At 29.7% G+C, this 24,438-nt stretch overlaps 1 protein-coding gene across 12 annotated transcripts in view; it reads right to left on the minus strand.

The window, feature by feature from the left end:
* Nucleotides 1–17,157: 17,157 nt before the first annotated feature.
* The window catches only part of LOC129968177 (sodium channel protein para-like), a 251,121-nt gene continuing 243,840 nt past the window's right edge, over nt 17,158–24,438 (minus strand). For all 12 annotated transcript variants that reach the window (XM_056082022.1, XM_056082018.1, XM_056082026.1 and 9 more), the window contains one exon: nt 17,158–23,802. In XM_056082022.1, the coding sequence (XP_055937997.1) occupies nt 22,733–23,802 (1,070 nt within the window). In that variant the 3' untranslated portion in view covers nt 17,158–22,732. The remainder of the gene's footprint in view (nt 23,803–24,438) is intronic.

Below are 24,438 nucleotides of genomic sequence, written 5' to 3' on the forward strand. Positions count from 1 at the left end.
CTATCACATATTCTAGGCCATTATGCCTGTTTTCATCCCATACTATCACATATTCTAGACCATTCTGTCCAGCTTCATCTCTTACTATCACATATTCTAGGCCATTATGCCTGTTTTCATCCCATACTGTCACATATTCTAGACCATTCTGTCCACCTTCATCTCTTACTATCACATATTCTAGGCCATTATGCCTGTTTTCATCCCACACTATCACATATTCTAGACCATTCTGTCCACCTTCATCTCTTACTATCACATATTCTAGGCCATTATGCCTGTTTTCATCCTTACTATCACATATTCTAGGCCATTATGCCTGTTTTCATCCCATACTATCACATATTCTAGACCATTCTGTCCACCTTCATCTCTTACTATCACATATTCTAGGCCATTATGCCTGTTTTCATCCCACACTATCACATATTCTAGACCATTCTGTCCACCTTCATCTCTTGCTATCACATATTCTAGGCCATTATGCCTGTTTTCATCCCACACTATCACATATTCTAGACCATTCTGTCCACCTTCATATCTTACTATCACATATTCTAGGCCATTATGCCTGTTTTCATCCCATACTGTCACATATTCTAGACCATTCTCTCCACCTTCATTCCATATTATCACATATTCTAAACCGTTCTACTTGTCTTCGTCTCATACTATCATATATTCTAAATCATTCTATTTGTCTTCATCCCATACTATATATAATCCACGACACGCTTTTCGCAGTATTGCCAAATATAATTCTTGCGCCATTAAAATCCACATAGCCAATCATCCAACCCATACTATATATTAGAATGGAAAATTAGTGTTAGAATCACTTGTCAAATATTATTTATCTATCTCATCTTCTTTTTGTGTTATGTAGCTCACATGCACAGGATAAACAGATTAAAAAAAAATCCTTTGGTTTAAAAAATAATGTTTGCCATTCTTTCAGAAGGTCTAAAAGAGTTTCATTAAAATATTTTAGTCAAACGTTTTTGAAAATTATATTAATTTAGATTTTCATCACAATTTTCAAATCAAACCGTTTTAGAGTATATATTAATTTAGTTTTTTATCAAAATTTTCAAATTGAACCTTTTTAAGAGAATACATTAATTTAAATTTTCATCAGAATATTCGTCGAACGATTTTTGAGATTATATTAATTTAGATTTTACTCAGAGTATACAAGTCGAACGCTTTTAGAGATCATATTAATTTCTCTTCGTATACTTCATATAAGAGAGTGCAAAAATCAGCTATACATCTTTTTCTCACTCTTCTGCAATTAAGTAAGACAGAGGTATTTCGCCTTTTCCCACAGCGTGAAATCCCAGCAAGTTTCTAACCCACTTGCTTTTCTCCCCCTTTACACTTGTGCCTATTTAAGAGTAAGGAATGGAGTATGCCAGTTTTTTTTTTTTTTTTTTTCGTATCTTCTCTACCCCCCCCCCCCCCTTCCGTGTTCGTGCCCCTTTCCTGCGGAACTTCTACTCCCCGCTTTCGAAGATGATGGATGTGGAATAACTGAATAAGATGCTCTGTTTAAAAACAGGGAGGATCGAGAGGGAAAAAAAGGCTGAGCTTTTGGATGTACATTGACCTAAAAAGCACTTAAAAAATGTCGCATGGCTCATTTACAGAATCTACTCCCACAGATATCATTAATCACTCTACATGGGATTAACACATGATGTCCAATTCTGTTAACTCTATCATTCCTAAGATCGTTCGAATTTAGATACCTCAGAATATTGAAACGCCCCAGTTTCTCTATCAAAGATAAGAAAAATTCCATACCCCTTCCTTAGTTTCAATGGCTGCCCATGTTCTTAAGAAGTTTATATACAAAAGAGGAACCCGCTTATCTGAGACTACTAAGTAAATGTATGCTCATACATCTTTTGAGAATTCTTAGAAAAATTCCGATCCTCCAAACCCATCCGGATAAGAGTGTCTAATGGACAAAATAAGCGCATTGTGTGCTTAATAAATCACACAATAAAAGGAGGAGAAATCCAAGCGATTCAGACGCTCATCGTGATTTCACTGAATGGCTGTTTCGGGCCTTTCAGCACTCATAGAGTTAAATGAAGAACCTGTGTTATATGTCATGGTTTGTGAAGTCTTGAATGACGGAATAGAAGAAAATTAAGTTCTTACAAGCCATTAATAAATTTCATAAAATATGCGAAATCGTCTTTTGAGATCGACATTATTATATTGTTTTTATTTTTCCCTTCAAATAATAATTCAGGAAATGTTTTTTCTTCGTTTTTCTTGTGTACACCAAATTTTAAAAAAAAAAGTTGGATTTTGTATTTTATTTTACAGTATAATCAAATCCTGGATAATGAAACAAGTTAAGTAAGAAAATGCTTAGGGCTAGTTGTAGCAGCTTTATAACTATGTGGGGACAAGGTTTTCACATTTTTTAACGGTTGTCGATGAGTTATGTTGTGGTAGTCGAACACAACAAATAAGCAGTAGCAAGTAATTAATTTGACCACAAGTTCACTATTACTGTAATATTGTGGAAACTAATGTATGTTTGGCAAAATCTCATGAATATAATACAGCTTCATTTTAAAATTATATCATGTCATTAAAAACATGTTTGCAGATTCCTTAAAAAACACTTATAATTCGTAAAAGTGTGGTTATAAAATATACAAAAAGTCTTTAAACATAAATTTCGTATTACAAGAGATAATTAAAACATAAAAAGTTTGAGAACACCAAACGATATTCTCGCGATTCCTTCTGGCACGGTTTGATTAATTAAATGTAAGAAATCAAACGATAAATTAGTAGCTCTATCTAAAGGTCTTAATTAATTAAAAGCAAGAAGCCAAACGATAAATCAGTAGCATCTGAAGGTGGCGTCACTTTATAAAAACGCCGAACAACGGTAGTTTCAACATTATCCAATTTTGTGATTTCAATCGATTTGCAGAGGAAGTGTCCTGGAATATCTTCGAATTATAATCAAATATCGTTTGAATTTCAGAATATTATTCTTAGAATTTGTTTTTCCATGTTTTCGAATTTGTAGATCACTGTGGCTTAAATTCTTACTAAATGGCTGATGACGTAAAAATCCATGCTGTTTGAGAATTTAGAATACGTAAAAAAAAAAAAAAGTTTTGTTTTTATTATTTTACATTTTGTTTAAAATTTCTTTTAAATTTAATATATCGTGCGCATTGCCAGTTTTATTATTACCCTATCAATACTAAAATTATCGATCTCTCTCGATGTTAACAAAGAATTAAGTTTTGTCATTTCATTTTATCATAATATTTGTTTCTTAAATATTGCTTATTAAAATAAAATCATAAAAAAATATTTTGCTTCAAACGAACAAAGAAAGTCCTCAAAATTTGCATTATCTAAAAGAGCCTACAAATGTGTAAAATATAAAATTAAAAGTAATTTTTAGGAAACTAACTTATTAAGATAATATTTTCTGCTGAAAAAACGAATTTTATAAAAAGGATATATAAAAGGATGCTGATATCACAAATAAGATTATCCAAACTATAAATAATCAATAAGCTTTAATTTTATATTGCATGGAAATAGACTAAATGTGAAGAAAACATCTGAATCTGGCCTTAAGACTTCATCAAAGCAAGCAAAGATTCAAACCAAGGAAGTATTGACCCCTCGTAACTGAAAAATCTCAAGAAATTTTGAGTTTGGAAAATAAGAATTAGTATACACAAAATAAATACAACCATTAAAAATTCAAATGAACAAAATTAATTTATTAAAAGATTGTTTCAAAAAATTCTTATCATAAACTTCATTTACTAAATTTATTTTTTACATTTGAATTTTTGTTTATAATGGCACTTGCCATGGACAAGACGAAGTCAGCGATTTTAAGCGCCTCTTGTTTTAGTAGCGCCAACTAGGGCCAAGAGTACGTCTTAGCAACTCACGCATCACATTCGCTTGCACAACCCCTTTTTACAGGGAGGCACATTCACACATCTCACAGATAGAACAGATGAAGAACTACCATGCATTTTTAATAGTTATTTATTGCGTGTGTATTGTATATACTATTTCTTATTTTTCAAAACCAAAATTTCATGAGATTTTTGAGTCACGAGGTGTCAATACTTGATGAATGTCAGATTCCTCAGAAAAAAAAAAAAAAAAAAATCCTTGGTTTGAATCTTTGTTTGAAGGTGAGCCTTGATAAAGTCTTCAGGCCAGATTCTGATATTTTCTTCACATTTAGTCTATTTCCATGCAATATAAATTTAAGGCTTGTTGACAATTTCTAAAAGGAACTTGATATCTTAAACGTCCCTACTTATAAAGATCAATTATAAGGCTTGATCATCATCACTTCCTTTCATTACCTGATTGCGTCCAAAATATAATATGGATCTACAGATTGCAATACGTTGGACACGAGAGAGCAAAAATTGAAGAATCGTCTATAAAGGATTAATTGGATCATTAGAAAATTATTTTTAAATGTGATGCATTTTTCTTATTAGCTAGTTTATTTTTTTATTTATTTTATTTAATTATTTTATTATGATAACTTTCCATCACGTTTGAAAAATAGAGTTGCCCTCTCCCTACAAAAGACTGAATACTGTCCTATAATTATAGTCTGTGTATTTTCTGTAGGCGGTTCAAGGTCACATTTTCTACCGCTTTACTGGTACCAGACAGCCAATAACGAGGTCGAAAATGTGACCTTGAACCCCCTACAGACTACAGTTCTTCCTTTACACTATGTTTACTAAAATACTAAAAATTGGATAAACTTTTGGAAAATTAACTGATAATAAAATCTATCCCTTGTTTCTAAATAATAAAATTTTCCATAAGAATCAATTTTGGAATTTATTCTATTTATAATAGAAATTACAAAAGATAAAATTGAAAATAAAATTAAATAATTTAAAAATATATCTCATGTAATTCTAATGTAAGTTGGTCCGGTATTGGCACTTTTTGATTTATATAAATTATTAAATGTTTTGGTACAATTTATTTATTGTATTTATTATTACCTTAATGATATAGATATTTCTTTAATTAAAGCAGTTTTTAAAATTATAACATTAATTTTAAAAGGACCCAGTAATTATATCAATCTTTGGTCAATTTTTTCAATTATGTTGATTAATAACTGTTCGGTAAATATCATAATCTAAATCTGTTAATAGACATTTAGCAGACGGTTCTTTTTCAGACATTTTATAACTGCTACTATTTTTATTTTGTTAAAATATTATTAAAAAGTGAAAGCAAACGATTTTTTTCTTTGATAAATATATTTTGTTAATATTATTTCGTTTTTTTTTTTTTTTTTTTTTTTTTTTGTATAATAGTTGATGATTAATTGTAAACCTTCTGGAATCTGGCAATGTTTGTAAGATACACTGTTAAGTTGAAAGAATAAACAAACCGAAGGAATTCTAAAACGCTTGGAGTGTCATTTTAGTTTTAAAAATTTAAGATGCTTTGCAGGTTATAGTTTGAAGCTTCAGAAAACTTGTAGTTTTCTAAAAAGCATGCAAATCGGCAAATTCGTTTGAAATTCTCGCACGTTTAACTCTCTTCATAAGCAATATCTTTTAATGTAAACTGAGTTTGATATGCCAGAAGTCTGAAAAAGTTCCTAAGCACTGCTGCCTTATTCATCACTGAAGTCTTTGTATTGGTTAAAACCAGCAGGAATGGTCTAAGCAAAATATATTCATATAGTCTCTCATAAAGGTGATATCCCAGAGAGCTGCTAGCATGGCATTGGCATGAAATAATTATGAAAATTAACTACCATATCTACGAAACATAAATGTTTAAGCATTTATACGTCTAATCCTTGGCGAGTTATTTGGCGATTAATGCCAAATGCGTTTAATAGTTTCTGAAAATCGAAGTTGTGTTTTATGCATTTTTACCAACCGATTGAAACAAAGATTTAACACAAAACTACATTTGTAATTACGAAATCCTGTACCAAGTTATATACATTTAAATCATTGCACTTTTAAGTTAACGAGTTTACATACTTCTGAAAAAAAAAAAAAAAAACAGAGACAGACGGTCAACCTCTCTTTGGATTTGGCTGAGAATTCAATGAATGTCCAGACTATAGATATTAATTATGTATATCGAATTTTATTTATCTATCTATCTTCGTTTCGTAGTTGTCGTATTAATTTATATTCAAACAGCAGGACAGACAGATCCTCTGAAAGGATTTTGCTCTAAATTAGAGAGAAATCTGCAAACTTGGTATAAAAACCATATATAAAATTTAACAGGTCTGGTTCAAAGCGTTATCTTTGTCACAGATAGAGTAATATTTTCCAAAATGTGATTTTCGTACTCGGGAGATTTCAAACCTGGAAATTCATCAAAAAGTCCGAGTTCGAATTTTTTTGACAATTTCAGTACTTTTTCATATTATGTAAAAAAAAAAAAAAAAAAAGTGAAAGTAAAGATAACATTGATGAATTCATCCATTTTTATGATATTAGCAGGAAACTCGATTCAATTGAATGATGAATTTATGTAACGTATTTTTGCATTTCTGTTATTGAGAATTTTCTGTTCATTTTTGATTAATTCCAAATAGCATTTAGAATATAAAGTTAATAGCTTGAATTCATAAATACCATATTTTATTATATAGTCTTGAACAAATATATATTCAAATGCCATTTTTTGTTAAGCCTAAGAGATGGACTTTGAAGAACAATTAGAACAATTATATATTAATATTTTCAGTGATGTTCTTTTATCCAATTAATTAGTGATGTTAGTTAGTGATAATTGGTTATGCTCTTTTATCCATTTGAGTTACTAATTTCCATTTGTAACTCAATTGAAATTAATTTTAAAGGCCAAGAATATATCTTCATTAGCTTATAATGCGTTCCGCTGTTCATTCATCCATTTCATTTAAATAATTCAACTGGAATTATTTTTACTTAAATATTAGAAACAAAGTTTATTTATCTTGTAATGTCATCTTGAGTGAAAGCACTTTTTAGAAATAATGAAAAAATGAAGTAGCTAAACAATTTACAAAATTAATTTATTTACTCATTTTGTGTCTTCTGAAAATAAGAATCACCGCTTTTAATTTAAGAGAATAAATTATTTTAAGAAATTGTAATGTGTTTTTTTTTCTTGACTACAGAATTAGGTAAAGAATATAAAAATTGATTAAATAAAAATAGAACTCTATTAACTGCATGATTGTCAGATTCTAATTGTAAAATGTATTAGTATAATTTTTGTTGCTATTGCTTGAATGATTTTGTTGGGAATTATTTCTACTTTTTAACGTTTTAAATGTTTTCTTGTAGATGTTTATTTCATTTATATTAATTTTAAATTTTCATTTTACTAGTTTAACATTTGTATTTGGATAATAATAATGACAATTTCCAGACTGTTTGGAAATCAAATAATGAAAAGGAATATTAAAACAGTCTCTCCCGCATTTCAGATTAAATGAATTTTTTAATTACATTTGGAAAAGTGTTAAGGTATATCTTGAATAGTATTAGTATTTTATTGTTCTATCTTTAATATTTTCTATTCTATATAAAAAAAATTAGTTCGTGAAATGGTGTTCTTTGGTATGTTGGGTATTTCGTTAAGTTATAATGAACTGTCTCTTCTGCATTTCAAATTTAATGAATTTTTTAAAATTATATTTGGAAAAATGTTAAAGTATATCTTGAAAAGTATTAGTATTTTATTGTTCTATCTTTAATATTTTCTATTCTATATAAAAAAAAATTAGTTCGTGAAATGGTGTTCTTTGGTATGTTGGGTATTTCGTTAAGTTATAATGAACTGTCTCTTCTGCATTTCAAATTTAATGAATTTTTTAAAATTATATTTGGAAAAATGTTAAAGTATATCTTGAAAAGTATTAGTATTTTATTGTTCTATCTTTAATATTTTCTATTCTATATAAAAAAAATTAGTTCGTGAAATGGTGTTCTTTGGTATGTTGGGTATTTCGTTAAGTTATAATGAACTGTCTCTTCTGCATTTCAAATTTAATGAATTTTTTAAAATTATATTTGGAAAAATGTTAAAGTATATCTTGAATAGTATTAGTATTTTATTGTTCTATCTTTAATATTTTCTATTCTATATAAAAAAATTAGTTCGTGAAATGGTGTTCTTTGGTATGTTGGGTATTTCGTTAAGTTATAATGAACTGTCTCTTCTGCATTTCAAATTTAATGAATTTTTTAAAATTATATTTGGAAAAATGTTAAAGTATATCTTGAAAAGTATTAGTATTTTATTGTTCTATCTTTAATATTTTCTATTCTATATAAAAAAAATTAGTTCGTGAAATGGTGTTCTTTGGTATGTTGGGTATTTCGTTAAGTTATAATGAACTGTCTCTTCTGCATTTCAAATTTAATGAATTTTTTAAAATTATATTTGGAAAAATGTTAAAGTATATCTTGAAAAGTATTAGTATTTTATTGTTCTATCTTTAATATTTTCTATTCTATATAAAAAAAAATTAGTTCGTGAAATGGTGTTCTTTGGTATGTTGGGTATTTCGTTAAGTTATAATGAACAAATATGTAAATATTTTCTGGGAAGGCGAATGGGGATAAAAAGAATATGTATTTTAAAGATGAAGTAGGTATAGAAATTAGTAGAGATAGTTATTTGAAATTAATTGTTTATCAAACAATTTATTTTTACACTATAGTTTTATTATATTGTTTTATTCATGAATAAAGTTCTTTCTACAGCTTTTGGAGCTTTTATTTATGCTGTTTGACTTTTTATAATATTTAAAGCAGATTTTCTGGAAATCGAATTAATTCTGATCAATGCCTAAAATGTACAAAGTTTAGAGGGAACATCCCTTTCCGCCATTTTCTGTCCTTAGTAATATTGAGTTCTTCTCTCAGAAAATCAATTAACGCTTCACAGCAAAGAAGTCAAACTTAATTAATAACACTGCCCAAAGAAACTAACCCTTGATTAATAACTGAACTCCGCAAAAATGATTAATTTGTACAGAAAAACTGTATCAATTTTAAAACACAATGTAATAGATAACGTAAACATATTTTTTCTGTTACCATATTTCTTACTTTGGAGATATCTAGTTCACAGTGATACTTTAAAAATACAATGATTGTCAATAATTTCGGTTCGAAGAAAAATTTTTTTTCTTCTTTTTGCCGTTTGTATAAACAATCTCTCCCACCGACAAGGAGGTCTTTCTGATATTTCTCTTTTAATAACTGATAGATTTAGTTTCCTATTTCAACATATTCTTAACTTAATTACCATATTAATGGTTTATTTTAGTTTAATTTTATATTTTAATAATTGTTAAAACAATGTGATATTATTTATTAAATCTTTAAAAAATATATTTAAGATTGAAGTAAAAAAAATTCTTTAAAAAATTAACCATAATTATTTGTTAATGATTTCCTTCTATCAAATAAAAGTACTTAATCATTTTTCGAAAGTAATGAACTTCAAACAAATATAGCATTAACAATTATTATTCTACGGGACCTGTCAACTGGAGTACACAGTAACCACTCCAATAAATAATTATATATTATAAATAACATGAATTATGTTTTAATTTATTTAAGAAATATTTTAACAATTCAATGTAAACGTACATAACAGTTTTAATATTTTATTTTATGATCATAGAATTAGTAATTTTTACGACAAATTTATTCATTTAACAGTTAAATCAATATCACTTTTTTTTTTATTTTCTGCGCAGAATCCACTACTGAGTTAAGGCGTATCCTTGAAAATGCGTTGAAAATATCCAAGGGAAATATTACTAAAAGGAGAATATAGTGCTGCCATCTGGTGTGCTTAAAATTATTTTTTATTTGTTGATATAAAATGCCACTGTACATCTTTGAAATTAATTATTGAAGAATATTTCAAGTCAGCCCATTGTCATTGGGCAAACATTACTGTTCTTATTATCTACTAAATGTACATCTTAACTATGTTGTGGCGTCACATTCTTTTGTTTCTTTCTGCAAGATGCGTCACGCATTCGAAACCCATGGCCATTAAGTAAATTTCTATTTTAGTGTGCTCCATGAACCTGAATTTTCTGTATAAAATATTCCTGTAATCACATATTTTCTAGAAATCAAATGCTCTAAATTATGTGATATTATGTATTTATTTAGGCTTTCTTGCCTTTGACCATAAGTTTTTTTTTTTTCATAATTAATCATAATAATAAATTCCCAAGTATCGGAATATAAATAAATATAATAAATTCCCAATTATCGGAATTAAGAGATACAGATGTTCATTTTCCCCATAATAAACAAAATGGCAAAAAATGAACACAAAAAGTCTTTTGAACAATTGTTATTTGTAGTAGGGGATTACACATACAATCGTGACTGAATAATCAAAAAGTTTTTATATTTGCAAGTTTTTGGGGTTAATTTTTTAAACAAAAAAAAAATCAGTTGATTGTTTTTATGTATTTATTTGAAATTCTCAGTTTAATTTGTGGTAGAATATTTTTAACCTGCAAAGTCACAAAGGAATGCATGATCTTGCTCTGCCTAATATTGAGTGATCTCACCAAAGTGGTGTTCAAATGAAAAGATACGAAACGTTGTAACAACGTAACCGTTAAGATATTTACCTATGCCGCTATGGGAGAACGTAGCGAGATATCTAGGGATGCGATTGGAGTCTCCGGCGTAGATCGGCACAGGAGAGAGGGCTGCGAGGCTCTTATAAAGAGCGCCTTCCAATTGACGTGGCAGTACATGTGAAGACAGGATGGCGTTCACATTGCAAAATTCAACGATTGAGGAGCAGCGCGTTGTTATCCGATTTCTGACAGCGGAAGGTGTTACACCGGCCACTATTCATTGCCGGATGGTCACCGTATACGTGGAAGACTGTGTATCAGACAAGTCAGTGGGAAAATGGAGTGCCCGTTTTCGTGCAGGCCGTGAGAGTTTGGTTGATGATCCGAGACAAGGCCAGGCAAACACAGTCATCACGGCCGATCTCATCGACAAGGTGGACGACCTAGTGAGAAGAGATCGGTGTGTCATATTGCGAATGTTGGCGGTGAAGGTGGATGTCAGCGTAGGAACGGTGTGGACAATTGTTCACGACAGGTTGCTTTATTGGAAGGTGTGTGCGCAGTGGGTTCCAAAACAGCTGACCGTAGAGCACAAGGACTAGCTCTTCAACATCTGTTTCGGTATCATGAAGACCCCACTCTCCTGGAGCGGATCATCACAGGTGATGAGAGTTGGTGCCATTACTACGAGCCAGAGACAAAGCTGGATAGTATGCAGTGGAAGCATACGTCGTCATCTCCCCCTAAAAGGTTCATAGCCGTGGCATCAGCAGGCAGGGTGTTTCTCACATCTTTTTCGACGTCCAAGGTTCGCTACTTTTTGAATTCCTCGAGTACAGAAGAACCATTAACTCCGATGTGTATTGTGAGATACTCCGAGGACTGCACATGTCCATCATAAACAAAAGACCGGGGCTACTCATGAAGAGTGTGGTTCTGCTCCGTGATGACACGCGTTTACACGTCTCCAGGGTCACACACGCGGAACTAGCCAAGTTCAAGTGAGAGCAGCTCGATCATCCGCCCCACAACCTGGACATGTCGTCCAGCAATTTTCATGTGTTTGGTTCTCTGAAAAAACATCCGAAAGGGAAGCGCTTCAACACGGACGGCGAACTCAAGGACGCTGTGAAAGACTGGGTCTCGTCACGGCCACAGGATTTCTAGGAACAAGGAATCCTTCGACTCGTTAATCAATGGGATTTTGTGCTCAGCGTATGGTGTATACTTTGAATAAACTCTTCATTTATACCGACAGTGTCATTTCGTACCTTTTCATTTGAACACCTCTTGTAGCTACGTTACGGCTCACTTGATCTAAGCTTTCACCGTACCCACATCTACGATCTGTTCGTCAGTCAGTGAATTGCTTCCCCATATTAATTTACACAACAATATTATTTTCATCAACAGTACTTCTTTCAATAATATTCTCGATTATTATCTCAATTTCTTAAAATTACCCCAGATTAAAAGCGGAAATTTCTTTCTCAATAGACTCTATCAAGGCTGTCTTTTCATTAGGTTTTATCTTCCTCTGAGACATTAGAAACACAGAATACTTAAATGATTCTGAAGTAGTGTTAACATCAAAAGCTATTATGAATTCTGTATTCTTATTTAATTGTAGGTTGAATGCGTAACTTATTCTGGTGTTATCCCATTTCGTATTAAATGTTTGCTACAAAATATAAACAATAAAAAGGGGTGTGGTGTGGGGTAGGAAGAAAAATAAAAATAAAAATAATCCCTCGAATAACGACTTTTTCTAGATTTTTTTCAAAATTAATGAAAGTTCATAAGAGATAAATTCATTAAGTAAACAAAAGTACAGCTTAAGAATATTGATGTCATTATATTAAAAGATTAATACAGTAAATAAAATATGAAAGTTCATTCATGAAAGTAATGAAATTCCAACCATTTCTTGCATATATGTATCTGCCAAATAATATAAATAACTTCTAAAGAATGAACTTTAAGGAATTACAACTGTATCTTCCGCCGAATTAAGAGAACTGATTTTTCAAGTTAGATTAACAATTTCTTTAAGTACAAGAAATTACAATTAAGAGTATAATTAAAGAAGAAGTATATTTTTCGTTCTCAAATTCATTCATGTAAACACTATATGAGCCCAAGTATGATTATGTGCAATGCCTCATGTCTCATCTTTTCTTGGTTCCTCACAAATGATGCAAATCCGCATAGACTTTGTTATTATTCTTTTTTGAATAACTTTGATATCTTTTACGATTTTTTAGTGGCTTTATTTATTTATTGCTTTTTGTGAGTCCCAATTATTAAAACTATTCTTTGATTATAACTCATTTGGATTGTTCCTTAGTTTAAGGTAATAACTCCACGAATCGAAACAGCCCAATTTTGACAATTCCTTGTGATTTAATCAAGTAACTTTTATAGAACGGTAAAAAAAGCTAATCTAACTTCATTTTTTATCTTTTTAAAAAAAATTGTTATCGTAAGTTGTAAGTCAGACATGTTTCCTCTTTGAGGATATAATAATATGTTATATTACTTACTTTAAAATAGCATAAGGACATTAGTTTTTTGTTAAAATATTTAATTAATGATATTTAAATGGCTACACTTATTTTTTTCAATATAGTGCTTACTCCAAAAAAAAACAAACAACGATTGCATTAAATATGTTTTCATTGTTGCAACAAAAATTGTCTTTTTCATGGATCAAATATATAAAAGAAGAGAAAATATGATAGCAATCCAATCTAAGCGATGATTAAACAACGGAAACTCTCTGTATAGGATTTTTTAGTTTCAGAATATTTGCATTTTTTTAAAGTTTTTGAAAGCAGCTGAATGAATTAAATAATAAGTTTTGAAAAGTTTGTGAAGGCAAACATTGCAATTTTGATAATTTTGATAGATACGACTCGAAATAATAATAAATATAGCATTGAATTAACTTGTATCTAGGGATTGCAATACCGGACCAAAATTACAATACCGGTATTCGTTATTTTTTAAATCTTAATACCGGTATTAGAAATTTTAGAGAAAGAAAGAAATTATTTTACAGGTTTAAAAAAAATTAATTTACAGGTTTAAGTCGATTATTGCTTTTTGAATTGGATTTCTCAGTTTCAAAAATCGTTCCATCATTAGGAGTAAACTGTTCCAACGTGTTTTAGAATCTAATATTAACATATATTCTGTTTTATTTTCAGTTAGTATGTATTTTAGTAATATATCCTTTTTCATAGAGGAACATTTAAATATCTTAACAATTTTTCGAACTTTATAAATTATAGGAAGCCATTCTTGATAGGTTTATATTTCATCCTCATTAGCAATATCTTCTTCAACAATTACATTGTCATTATCTTCATTGTCAATATCACTCTCACTCTTACTCTCTTCAAAGTTGGAATCCGAAGTTTCTATATCCACAGTATTTGGATTCTTCTGTTCTTCATTTTTTGGTCTAATACATCTATTACTCCTAACTGAATTCCATGAGCATAGCACAATTGCTGATTTGCACCAACCAACTTTCCAACTTTTTTCATAACTGTTGCTCCATAAGTCGTTATTAATACAATATCTTTGTTCAGGGATAATCCATGTTTCGCTAATTTAGATTTAAGCAATTAACTAAGCCATTAATTAGCTAATTAATTTCGCTCGATAGGGAGACATAAAAACAAAAACGTATGCTATTTTGTCATGTTGGCGATCCCTGAACTTATAGTGGAGAGAATTTTAAAAATTTCTAGTAAATACCGAAAAACCGGCATTTAAACTTGTAAATACCGGTATTACAAAATTGTACAAATGGCTCAAAATACCGGTATTCGGTATCCCGGTATTGCAATCCCTACTTGTATCCTTCTTTTCTTTTAATAAAATTTTCAATTTGCAAAACTGATGATTTCAATTAAAAATTCATCTGACAAAAACTAATAAAATTTGTATCAGATTAGAACAATAAAATCTTAGGACTAAAGTGCCTAAAGTTTCCTTCTTGATAGAACACGTGTTAGCTAATTTTAAAAATATTATGTGCACTTTTTCTTTTTACACTACACTATTTTCATTTAAAGATTTTCCTCTTGAACTTTCAGTTGAAAAAAAAATAAGATGTAACATCAATTAATGCTATATTGGCTGAGAATTATTCTTAAGATTTCGAGTCTGTTTTTTCCTTTCTAATCTACATTCTCTTTTGTGTCAGATGTATGATATTGCGATTATTATTTTGTCATAGTATATTATTTAATTTAATATTGTATCATTCTAATTGATATTAATACTTTGTAGATACTTATGGCTATGTGTTTTCTTTTCTTTTTTGTTTCCCTGTACATATATGAAGGTATTTATGAATCAATACCAATTAAGTATTTAATTCCATGTTGTATGTTTTCATGTATATAATGTATCATACATATTTATGTGAATGTCACTATATATGTGCCTTGCATTCATTGGAGTAGATAAAAATAGCACGGATTAAATAAATAAATAATATTAATTTTTAATGGCAATTAATTGAATTTCAAATTCTGTTTTCGACAAATTTAATAAAATGTTTTTAATTAAAATTCTTTTCAATTCTTTTTGCTTATAAATATAAGAATATCTGGAAGAAAAAATAAATGTGAGAAATTTTACACCCCACCCTTCTCCCTGGTATGAAACCTTCCAAAAGTGCGAAATGTTGAAAAAGTGTTAACTGTGAGGTAAAAGTTGAAAACAACACAGTGGACGAAAGAAAAGCATGACACTGAAATCAAACATTTGCTTGTCCAGCGGAACATTTATTGTTATAAATTATCAAAATTTATTCAATGATATATTTACAAGTAATATGATACAAACTGTGAAAACATCCCAAGAAAAGCTGAAAAAGCTGGAATGTAAGGATGGCATAGTGCATGAGAGAGACAGAGAGAAAAAGAGAAATCAATACAGCCTTCCAAAAATATGGGTGGACCTTAACAACATCCCTCCAACGAAGCGAGGCAACCTGTTTGATGAAACTGTCAAATTAACTGACAATTTTTAAGTCATCCTCAAATTTTGGCTTTCACAGTGATACACTCGTTGAGGGCAATAGTAGTAAGGGATTGTCGCTTCACGAACGAGATTGTGGAGCAGTATTTCAATACATTTTGGAAAAAAAAAATGATATTTTCATGATATAATTATGAGAAAATAACTTCAGTTTTAAAATTTTTAGGTCGGAGGTTTAATTTTAAATCGTCGAGTAAGCAATTAAATATGCAACAACTTTTACCAACTCAATCATTAATAAAAAAATTTAACCAATCTAAAAAAAACAATCGAATGTTCATATTTTTAAGAAACAAAATATATTTTTGAAAATTTTAATATATGCTTGTATAAAAGCTAGTTTATATATAATTTAATGAATTATATTAAAGCATTTTCTCTATAAAACAGTAACAATATAATGAAATATAAATACCTTTTTAATAAACCGTATTAGTTAAATGTAATTTCCTTAAAATATTTTTAATAAATCTTCATTGTTTCAATAGACGATTTCTATGTACATAAATATACTATGTTTATTTAATGACAAATATCTTTTCATAATTATTTATTAATATACTCTATATATTCACATATTTATACGCTGATATATATATATATATATATATATATATATATATATATATATATATATATATATATATATATATATATATATATATATATATATTCAAACGCTTCACAGACAGATTGTGGCATTCTAGACATTAAGAATAATACATTTTGACGGAAATGCGAAAATAAAATAACAACTTTTTTTAAAGCATTATATATATTTACAATATTCAATTACTTTCTTTAAATGCAATTATCACTTTTAAAATAAATTATTAACTAAAATAATAAGTAGAAAAGTGAATAAAATACACATATCCTAGTACTTTCAAATAGTGTAGCACAAATTAAAAATCTCTCAATTTTAAATTAACTTAATTAACATTTTTTTCGCAATGCATCTTAAATTGTTAATTTTTAGAAATAAGGTAATTATTCATAATTTTCATGAATAATTTATGTGTCCTAAAAATTTTCACAAAATTTGAATTTAAGCTTTTAACAATTATAACAAAATTAGCGGTGTTTAATGAATTAAGAAGTGTTAATTATATAATTATTAAATTATTTTTATTACAATAAAAATAATCTTAATATTTGTATTAGTAGATAAATTAAAAGATTTGCTATATAAGCTGATAAGTCATTACATTTTTGATAATTATGAATTTGAAACGTTGTGGACGGATAATCAAAAATAATAATTCTTTATGAAAATAATTAATTCTGTAATTCAATTTCAACAAGACTTTTTGTTTTACTGCAATTATTGTTTGCAATAATTTTAATTTTTTTAGAGATTGTAGTTTAAATTGAAACATATAATAGATATCTTTACCGACACGATAAAATTATTTAACGAACTACATATATAGCAATTCGTATTACTGGTCTTTTTTTTTTTTTTTTTTTTTTTTTTTTGCAGAGTAATATTTTAAATAAAGTTTGCATTGTTTAATAGCATTATATTATTTATACCAATAATTTATTTTTCAAATAAATACCCTAAAGTACTTCAACTTGCCAAAAGAAGTTAACTGCTATCCAAACCATTATGTTTCATACCTACCAAGTATCTTTTAATTCGTCACTATGACGTACAAAACACGTTTTCCAGCAAATGGAAACGTACATGTAACGAATACGGAACGATTTTAAAATTCGTTGATTTCATTGATTAATCAAACTTTAAGCAAAACTATATTCTGTTAAACTTTTCATAGTCCCTCTTAAAATTCTTTGACAATTTTCGATAAAAATTTTATTTACGAAATAAATAATTATTTTTGAATAAAATTAGTAATTTAAACTAATAAATTGATGTACACAGATAACTGATAATTTATTATTTTTAACTAATTAATTCTATACTAAACAGTCATTTTTAATTAAAATTTTAAATTTCAATATAAATGATTTTTTGCAAGTTTTTAATGATTTAAAATGTTTTTGATTTATTATTAGATAAAAAATAATGTAGTATTTCATTATTCATATGAATTATTTATTGATTAAAATGTCATTTGTCATTGATGAAATGCGACCAAAGAATAAATTATCTTTAAAATAAGAATGTACTACGCTTCATCGGCTAGATTTATCACATAACACGAATAATTAACTTTTTAATAGAAAATTGTAATCCTTTATAACATCGTTTCGCTCCTGCACTAAGGTTAAGTTTTTATTCATTCAGTTTATCCATTTAAATTATTCACTTTATTGCTAGAAGTATTATTTTACTTAATAACATCACATTTATAAAGCACTAAGGTTATATATACAAATATGTCAGTTAGCATATTTATTTTAAATTTGAAGAGGAAGACGAAAACAAGCAGACTACTACAGCGTATGCTGGATAACATTTTATAGCACTTGTAGCAGATGTATTTTTTAAAACTTGCATTAATAATAATTAGGAAACTCTATCTGCTAAGCATTTATTTAGATTAGAGTTCTCAAATAATAATATATTTAACTTTTAATAATGATATAACCATTTTAATAATCGATGAAGAGCAACTAGTTTATATTTAATTCTCTAGATTTAAAAATATAATTCTCAAAGGTAATTGGCGAGTATATATGAGAAAAACCACGAGCCTCATACTCACCTCCACTAGGATTTTAACTACACCACTGATTATAATATTCTAAGTGGTTATTTTCCGTGATTCGGAACTCAAGCAAAGTCTGCCAAATCCTAACAAAACGTCGCCAAATTTTAGAGAGAGTGATGAATATTGGCTCCAAAACAGAATAATACCAATATTTCATCTTGGCAACGATTAAGCTTTTGTTAATGGAGAAATATCTATTCAGTGTCGGAATCAGATTATACAGTGTTCTGGGGAAATAATATTCTATTTCCCAAGTATTTGGAGTTTATAACTTTCCATTCAGATACCACTTCATTCACTAAGTTTTCCTAACTCAATTTCTTTCCTATCATCTTCAGCTTAATTTCATCTTTGATTTTAATGACACAACATTTCTTTCAATCTATGACTAACAATTAACAATTCTTTCTACTATATCGTACAGATAGGATATTCAGAAGTTCATTGGATTGTCTGATAATCTCTAATCAATCCAAGATGCATCCACTGTTGAAATGTACTTCACGGATTTATTTTTTTAAAAATTTAAATAATTCCCTCTAATTCACTTTTAGGTTTTAAAACTGCATCATTTAACATGAAAATCTGCTCCACTTCTCTGAAGAGATGTGCCCTTCAAGTTGCCCGCGTTCGGTCGAGGGATTGTGGTCAGAAGTCCAGTGCAGTAGTTAAACACAATGACTCTTTTTTTTTAATAATTATTTTGTTACTCTAATCTTTATGGCAGAATTGAAAGTGGCATGTTTACAGGTGATGCAAAATATTCGGCCAGAAGCTGCTGTTGAAGGACGTTTGGCAGCAATAATTACCATTGGACAAGAAGAGACGGTTAAGTAATATTGAGGCAGCAGTGGAGGATCATAACATTGGCTGGCAGAAAACGTAGTAGCAATAGTATTCATAATTCTAATAATGGACTAGCTGGCAGAAAGACTCGGCGGCGAATTTTACATGCAGCAAACTGATCATGTCGAGAAGAGTGGTGAATCAAAATGAATGTTGGCAGGAAAATTAAACCGAGTCCGATTAATTATCTGTAGGTAAGAACAACAGTGTTGAGAGTCATTCGTATCATACCTTCGAGAAGAAAACACTGAATGACTGGACAAAACGGTTGCCACGCGGAGTGGTAACAGAGTAGTTTGATGAAAATTATTTGCACAACTTTGAGCTCTTAATAAGTAAGCAGCACTGAACATCATACATTTTCTTCTGATTAAAAATCAAACACAGAAAGCTCATGAGTGACAGAGCATTTGTTGTTGGTGTTGCTATCTTTTTTGAAACAAAGGATCTGGCGCCTTTTTTTTTCTCTCTCTCTCTTTTTACTTTCAACGCCAAGTTGACGTTCTTATTTATTACAACAAATGCTTATGATCATTTTGTTACAATTTTTTTTAAAAGCAACTTTTTGGAATTTTCAATATACTTTAATATATCAGTTAAAACATTCTCTAGTATGAAAATTTTTGCATGTTTTTTTGTTGTTGTTGTTGCAAGAAAGCTACAGAAGTAAATAAAATGAGTGCAATAGCAACTAATTTGATTACATTGATTGTAACCAAAAAGTCAATTCATTATATATTTTAAAATAAGCATTCTTTAACATTATTTTTTATACACAGTAATTTTATTGGAATTTGAATTTGTGTACACTCAATTAACTGCTTACTCGAAGTAAAATGTTCGCCTACTTTTAAAAGAAACCTTACAGATCTTTAAATTACAATTTTCTTCTCAATCATAGTGCTGCTTTCTTGTAACATTAAATATTCAGAGGAATTTAAATGATACTTTACAATTAAATAATATTTCCACACACACAAAAAAAAACCCCTAATATTTCCACAAAGCGTGCCTTGCATTTGATCGTGATTTTCTGAACAAAAATAAAAAGCGAAAGGGCCTTTGTTTCAAAAAAAAGAATACAGTTTTCGTTACATCTTTCTTAAGAAATATACAGAAATCTAGCTTATTAGAAATGTGAATTAAGAAGCTGGATGATAACTAAGAAATCTCCGAGAGAAAAACCAACAGTAATAACTGAGAAAGGCACATCACAACTGAAATCTTTTTTTTATAGGAGTCTTGCAGTGCTTCTCCTATTGGGTAACGCGACTTCGCTGCAGTTAAAGTTACAACTTTCGATACAGATCCAAGCTTTTGGAATTTGCACCGGGCCACTAGATAGTAAATAACAGAATTCTCCGATAGCCTAGAGGATTCCAGATTGGCTTTCAGGGCGTTTGATAAATTGTAGAAAAAGCAGATTTTTTGCACACGAAACAAGGGCCTATTTTACATGTTCAAAGACCGGAAAGATAGGTATACAGTCAACTTTTCTACAAAATTCACTTCTTTAGAAATTGTTTTTTGTTCGTTCATTTAAAACTAATTACAGATCACAGAATTTTTCTGTGTTTAAAAACAGTACAGGATTAGTAATTAAATTTTGGTGTAGTAAATTTATTGAAATGCTATTCTCAATTGTATTTCAAAAAACTGACATCAAAAAATATACGCTAATTTGCTGTCGTATAAATAAAATTTTACGTAGAAATTGACAAAATAATTTCAATACAAACAATTAAAACTAGTAATTAGAGGTTCAGAAATTTTGGTCTCTAATTTAATGTTTTAATTGGAATATATACAGTGAGTATAAAAAATGTGATTTTTATTACTATTTTTTTTCCAGCACATAAATTTCGTGAATGTTGTCGTGATATGTAATTTTTGTAAAATGAATTTTTTAATACTTTTTGTTTTTTAAAAGTGAAAAATAAAAATTTCACTTCTGTCTTTGGAATTGTAAATAAGACGATACAGAAAAGTTGACTGTATCCTTCATAAAATGTATTAGCACGACACTTTATTTATTAATATTATAATTTTTTTAAACCTGAAAAGCTCTATGTGATAATGCAGTAAGTCACTAAGGACTATTATTTAATAGATGCAGTGAGTGACAAGCTATCTGTTGAGTGTGCAATGCCACTGTTTAAAAAAAAGCTTATTTCAAACTTTGTAAAACAACAGCAAATTGTTTACCATATAATATCAGTTTGTGTAAATTCTTCACAGAAATAAATTTTGATAGCTAATGCTGAAGTAATAAACTTCTTACAAATTTAACTGTTTACAATTATTATTTTTTGAGGATAGTATATACAGGACTGTATTGAAAATGGTTTGTTTTGGGAAATCGTATTAACAAATATTAAAAATTATGAAATCTTTTACAAAATAAAGTGAATTATAACAAGATGACATTCTGCGATTGACAAAAATTAAAAAGTTGATTTACTTCATGTACAATGGTTAAAAAACAATACAAGCATCTGTTGATTTTCACTGTTTAAAAAAAATATAAATTTTAAGCTGATTTACTCGAAAAGGAGGATCAAAAAATGGTGCGTAGGGGCGAATGAAAAGCTATGCTTATTCTTTTTTGTTTAGAATTGAATGTTTAGAAGCCCTTTGTATAAATACTTTTGTCTGTTGAACATGATGTAAAACTTCCTAAGCAACAAACAAATAACCTATTCAGATTTTATGTGAACTATCTTTTCAGCTTTACACCCTGTAGGATCAACTTCAAGTGTGCACTGCAAAGAGTAAATGTTAACAGGCTTTGTTATTCACGAAAAGTGAGTTTCCAAGGAAAAGAGCGATTTATACATAAATGCTTCTCTTCATATACTCTAGCGTCGGCTCTTTTCAGCACTCGGATTACCGCAATAACTTTTTTTTATCAACCTTTATAAACATCTATAAACGATCTTAGAAAATTTAACAAGTAACAAATGGCAGATTGTAGAGACTTTTTCTTCGTTTTTTTATACACAACTCAGTGGCAACACATAATTTATCTTTTGCATTATTTAAAATAGGCAGAAAATAAAATTCTTCCCGAAACTTCCGAGTACTGATTTTTTGCTGGTTAATTATTTATTTATTGTTTTTTAGAAACGCACTCGTTCTGAGCTTCGAAGCAACCAAATGATATATAATATTTCTGTTGTTGTTGTTGCGGCGTTGCGTTTATTATTCTTCGGGTATACATTTTCTTGTGAAAAAAATACATTAAGTAAAATAATCTATCTGAAACTGAAAACCCGTCCGCCTCCTTAAACTAAGCACATGAACCACGTGCGCTGCTACCGAAGTCTGCGGAAAGGATATAAAAATATAGGCCTGAAGCAGTTATACTTAACGTTCACCAACAAGCACTTTTCTAAACAGAGCAAACTTTTTTGTTGTTATATTTGATTAAATTATTATTTATAGCTGTCCATATCGCATAATATTAAGTATTTATTTTCTGTTTTTTTTTTATTTTTTTATTTTATCACACGTCGGTCGATCTGCTGGTCACACTGGGCGATCGTGAGTGGATCACGACTTTGTGACCATTTTTTGTCATGTGACCGTCACTCTCCACGACGACGGCAGTCTGCTGCTGGCACGGCTCTCCGATCCTGCCCTTGTATCGCCTCCAGGCTGTCTGTATAACACGCGCAGCGTATATCTCGCGCTGTCTATAAAACGTGCTGCTGATGGGTTTGTAGCCTTCCCTCTCTTTGGGCACCACCACCTCGAGTTCTGCCGTCTCTTCGATCTGGTGGCCCTTCCTGGCGAAGAAGTCTTTCGTCAGCGCATCCAGAATGTCCACGCAGAAGACGAGGTCGTTCTCACATATAGGAATATCCATACTAATAATTTTGTACTTGTTCGGCTTGGGTATTTGTAGCGGTTCTTCGAGAGTGTCCAAGAAGGTGCTGAGAGCCGAATACCTGATGAATTGAGTTCCCTCCGGATCAAAGTTCTGCCAAATCTCGTAGTACATATCGTAGTCGTCGTCAGTCAAGCCCTCCTGAACGTCCTCAGTGGCCTGACTGTAATTCTCTAAGATGACGGCAATGTACATGTTTATGATGATTAGAAAGCTAATAATGAGGTATGAAACTAGGTAAGCTACTGCAATGTTTCTGCTGCCACAGTTTCCGGTGTTGCCGTTACTACAATCCTCCCCCGCATTGCCCGAAGGCTTGTCACAGTCATCCTCTTCCATGATGGCGGCCAGCACACCATCCCATCCAGCAGATGTCGACATCTGGAACAGCAGTATCATGGATTGACCGAACGTCTCGAAGTTGAAGTTCTGGTCCACCCCTGCGCGATGCTTAACGTTCATGAAGAAAGACATTCCGAATATAGCGTAGATGAACATGACGAGGAAAAGTAAAAGGCAAATATTGAAGAGGGCAGGAAGTGACATGGCGAGTGCGAAAAGCAATGTTCGAATACCTCTGGCACCTTTCACCAATCGCAGAACACGGCCTACTTTTACAACACGGACTACTCGAAGAAGAGTAGGAGAAACAAAATATTTTGCTATCAAGTCCTTGAGAACAATACCTGAAACAAAAGAAGGGAACAATTTTAGTTCAAAAGTTAGAAATAAAACTGATTTAAATGTTTAAACTGATAAAAATGTAATTGTTAAAAACTGTTCAACTGATAAACTGTTAAAAATTTAAACTGATTTAAATTTTTATTAAAATGATCAATCACATTTTACAAAAGTTCATAGACATCATTATTGATGATTATTCATTCAATCAATTTTGAATGATCAATCACATTTTACAAAAATTCATAGACTTCATCATAGATTATTATACATTCATCATTATTGATGAATGATATTTGATGCAATATAATTACAAAAAAATATTTGATACAATATAATTACCATAAAATCTGTAAATTTCAGATAGATGATTAATTTAAATCATTGAAATTCTACAATGTGAAACAGCAAAAAAAAAAAAAAAAAAAAGTATTGGCTATTCTGCATACAAATAACATAATTCTTTAAATTTTTGGAGCATTACTTTATTTTTAGTGCCATGTTAAAGAGGCCAAAGTGAACTAAATAAGTTATATTTGCAGTAATTATTGAATTCAACTTTAATCCTGCATGATAAATGAAAAAGAATTTTTCTATCATCTGAAAGTATCATAGAAAGCTTTTTATTGAATCTTTTCACA

Source organism: Argiope bruennichi, chromosome 5 (genome assembly GCF_947563725.1).
Source record: "Argiope bruennichi chromosome 5, qqArgBrue1.1, whole genome shotgun sequence".
In the NCBI taxonomy this organism is placed as follows: Eukaryota; Metazoa; Arthropoda; class Arachnida; order Araneae; family Araneidae; genus Argiope; species Argiope bruennichi.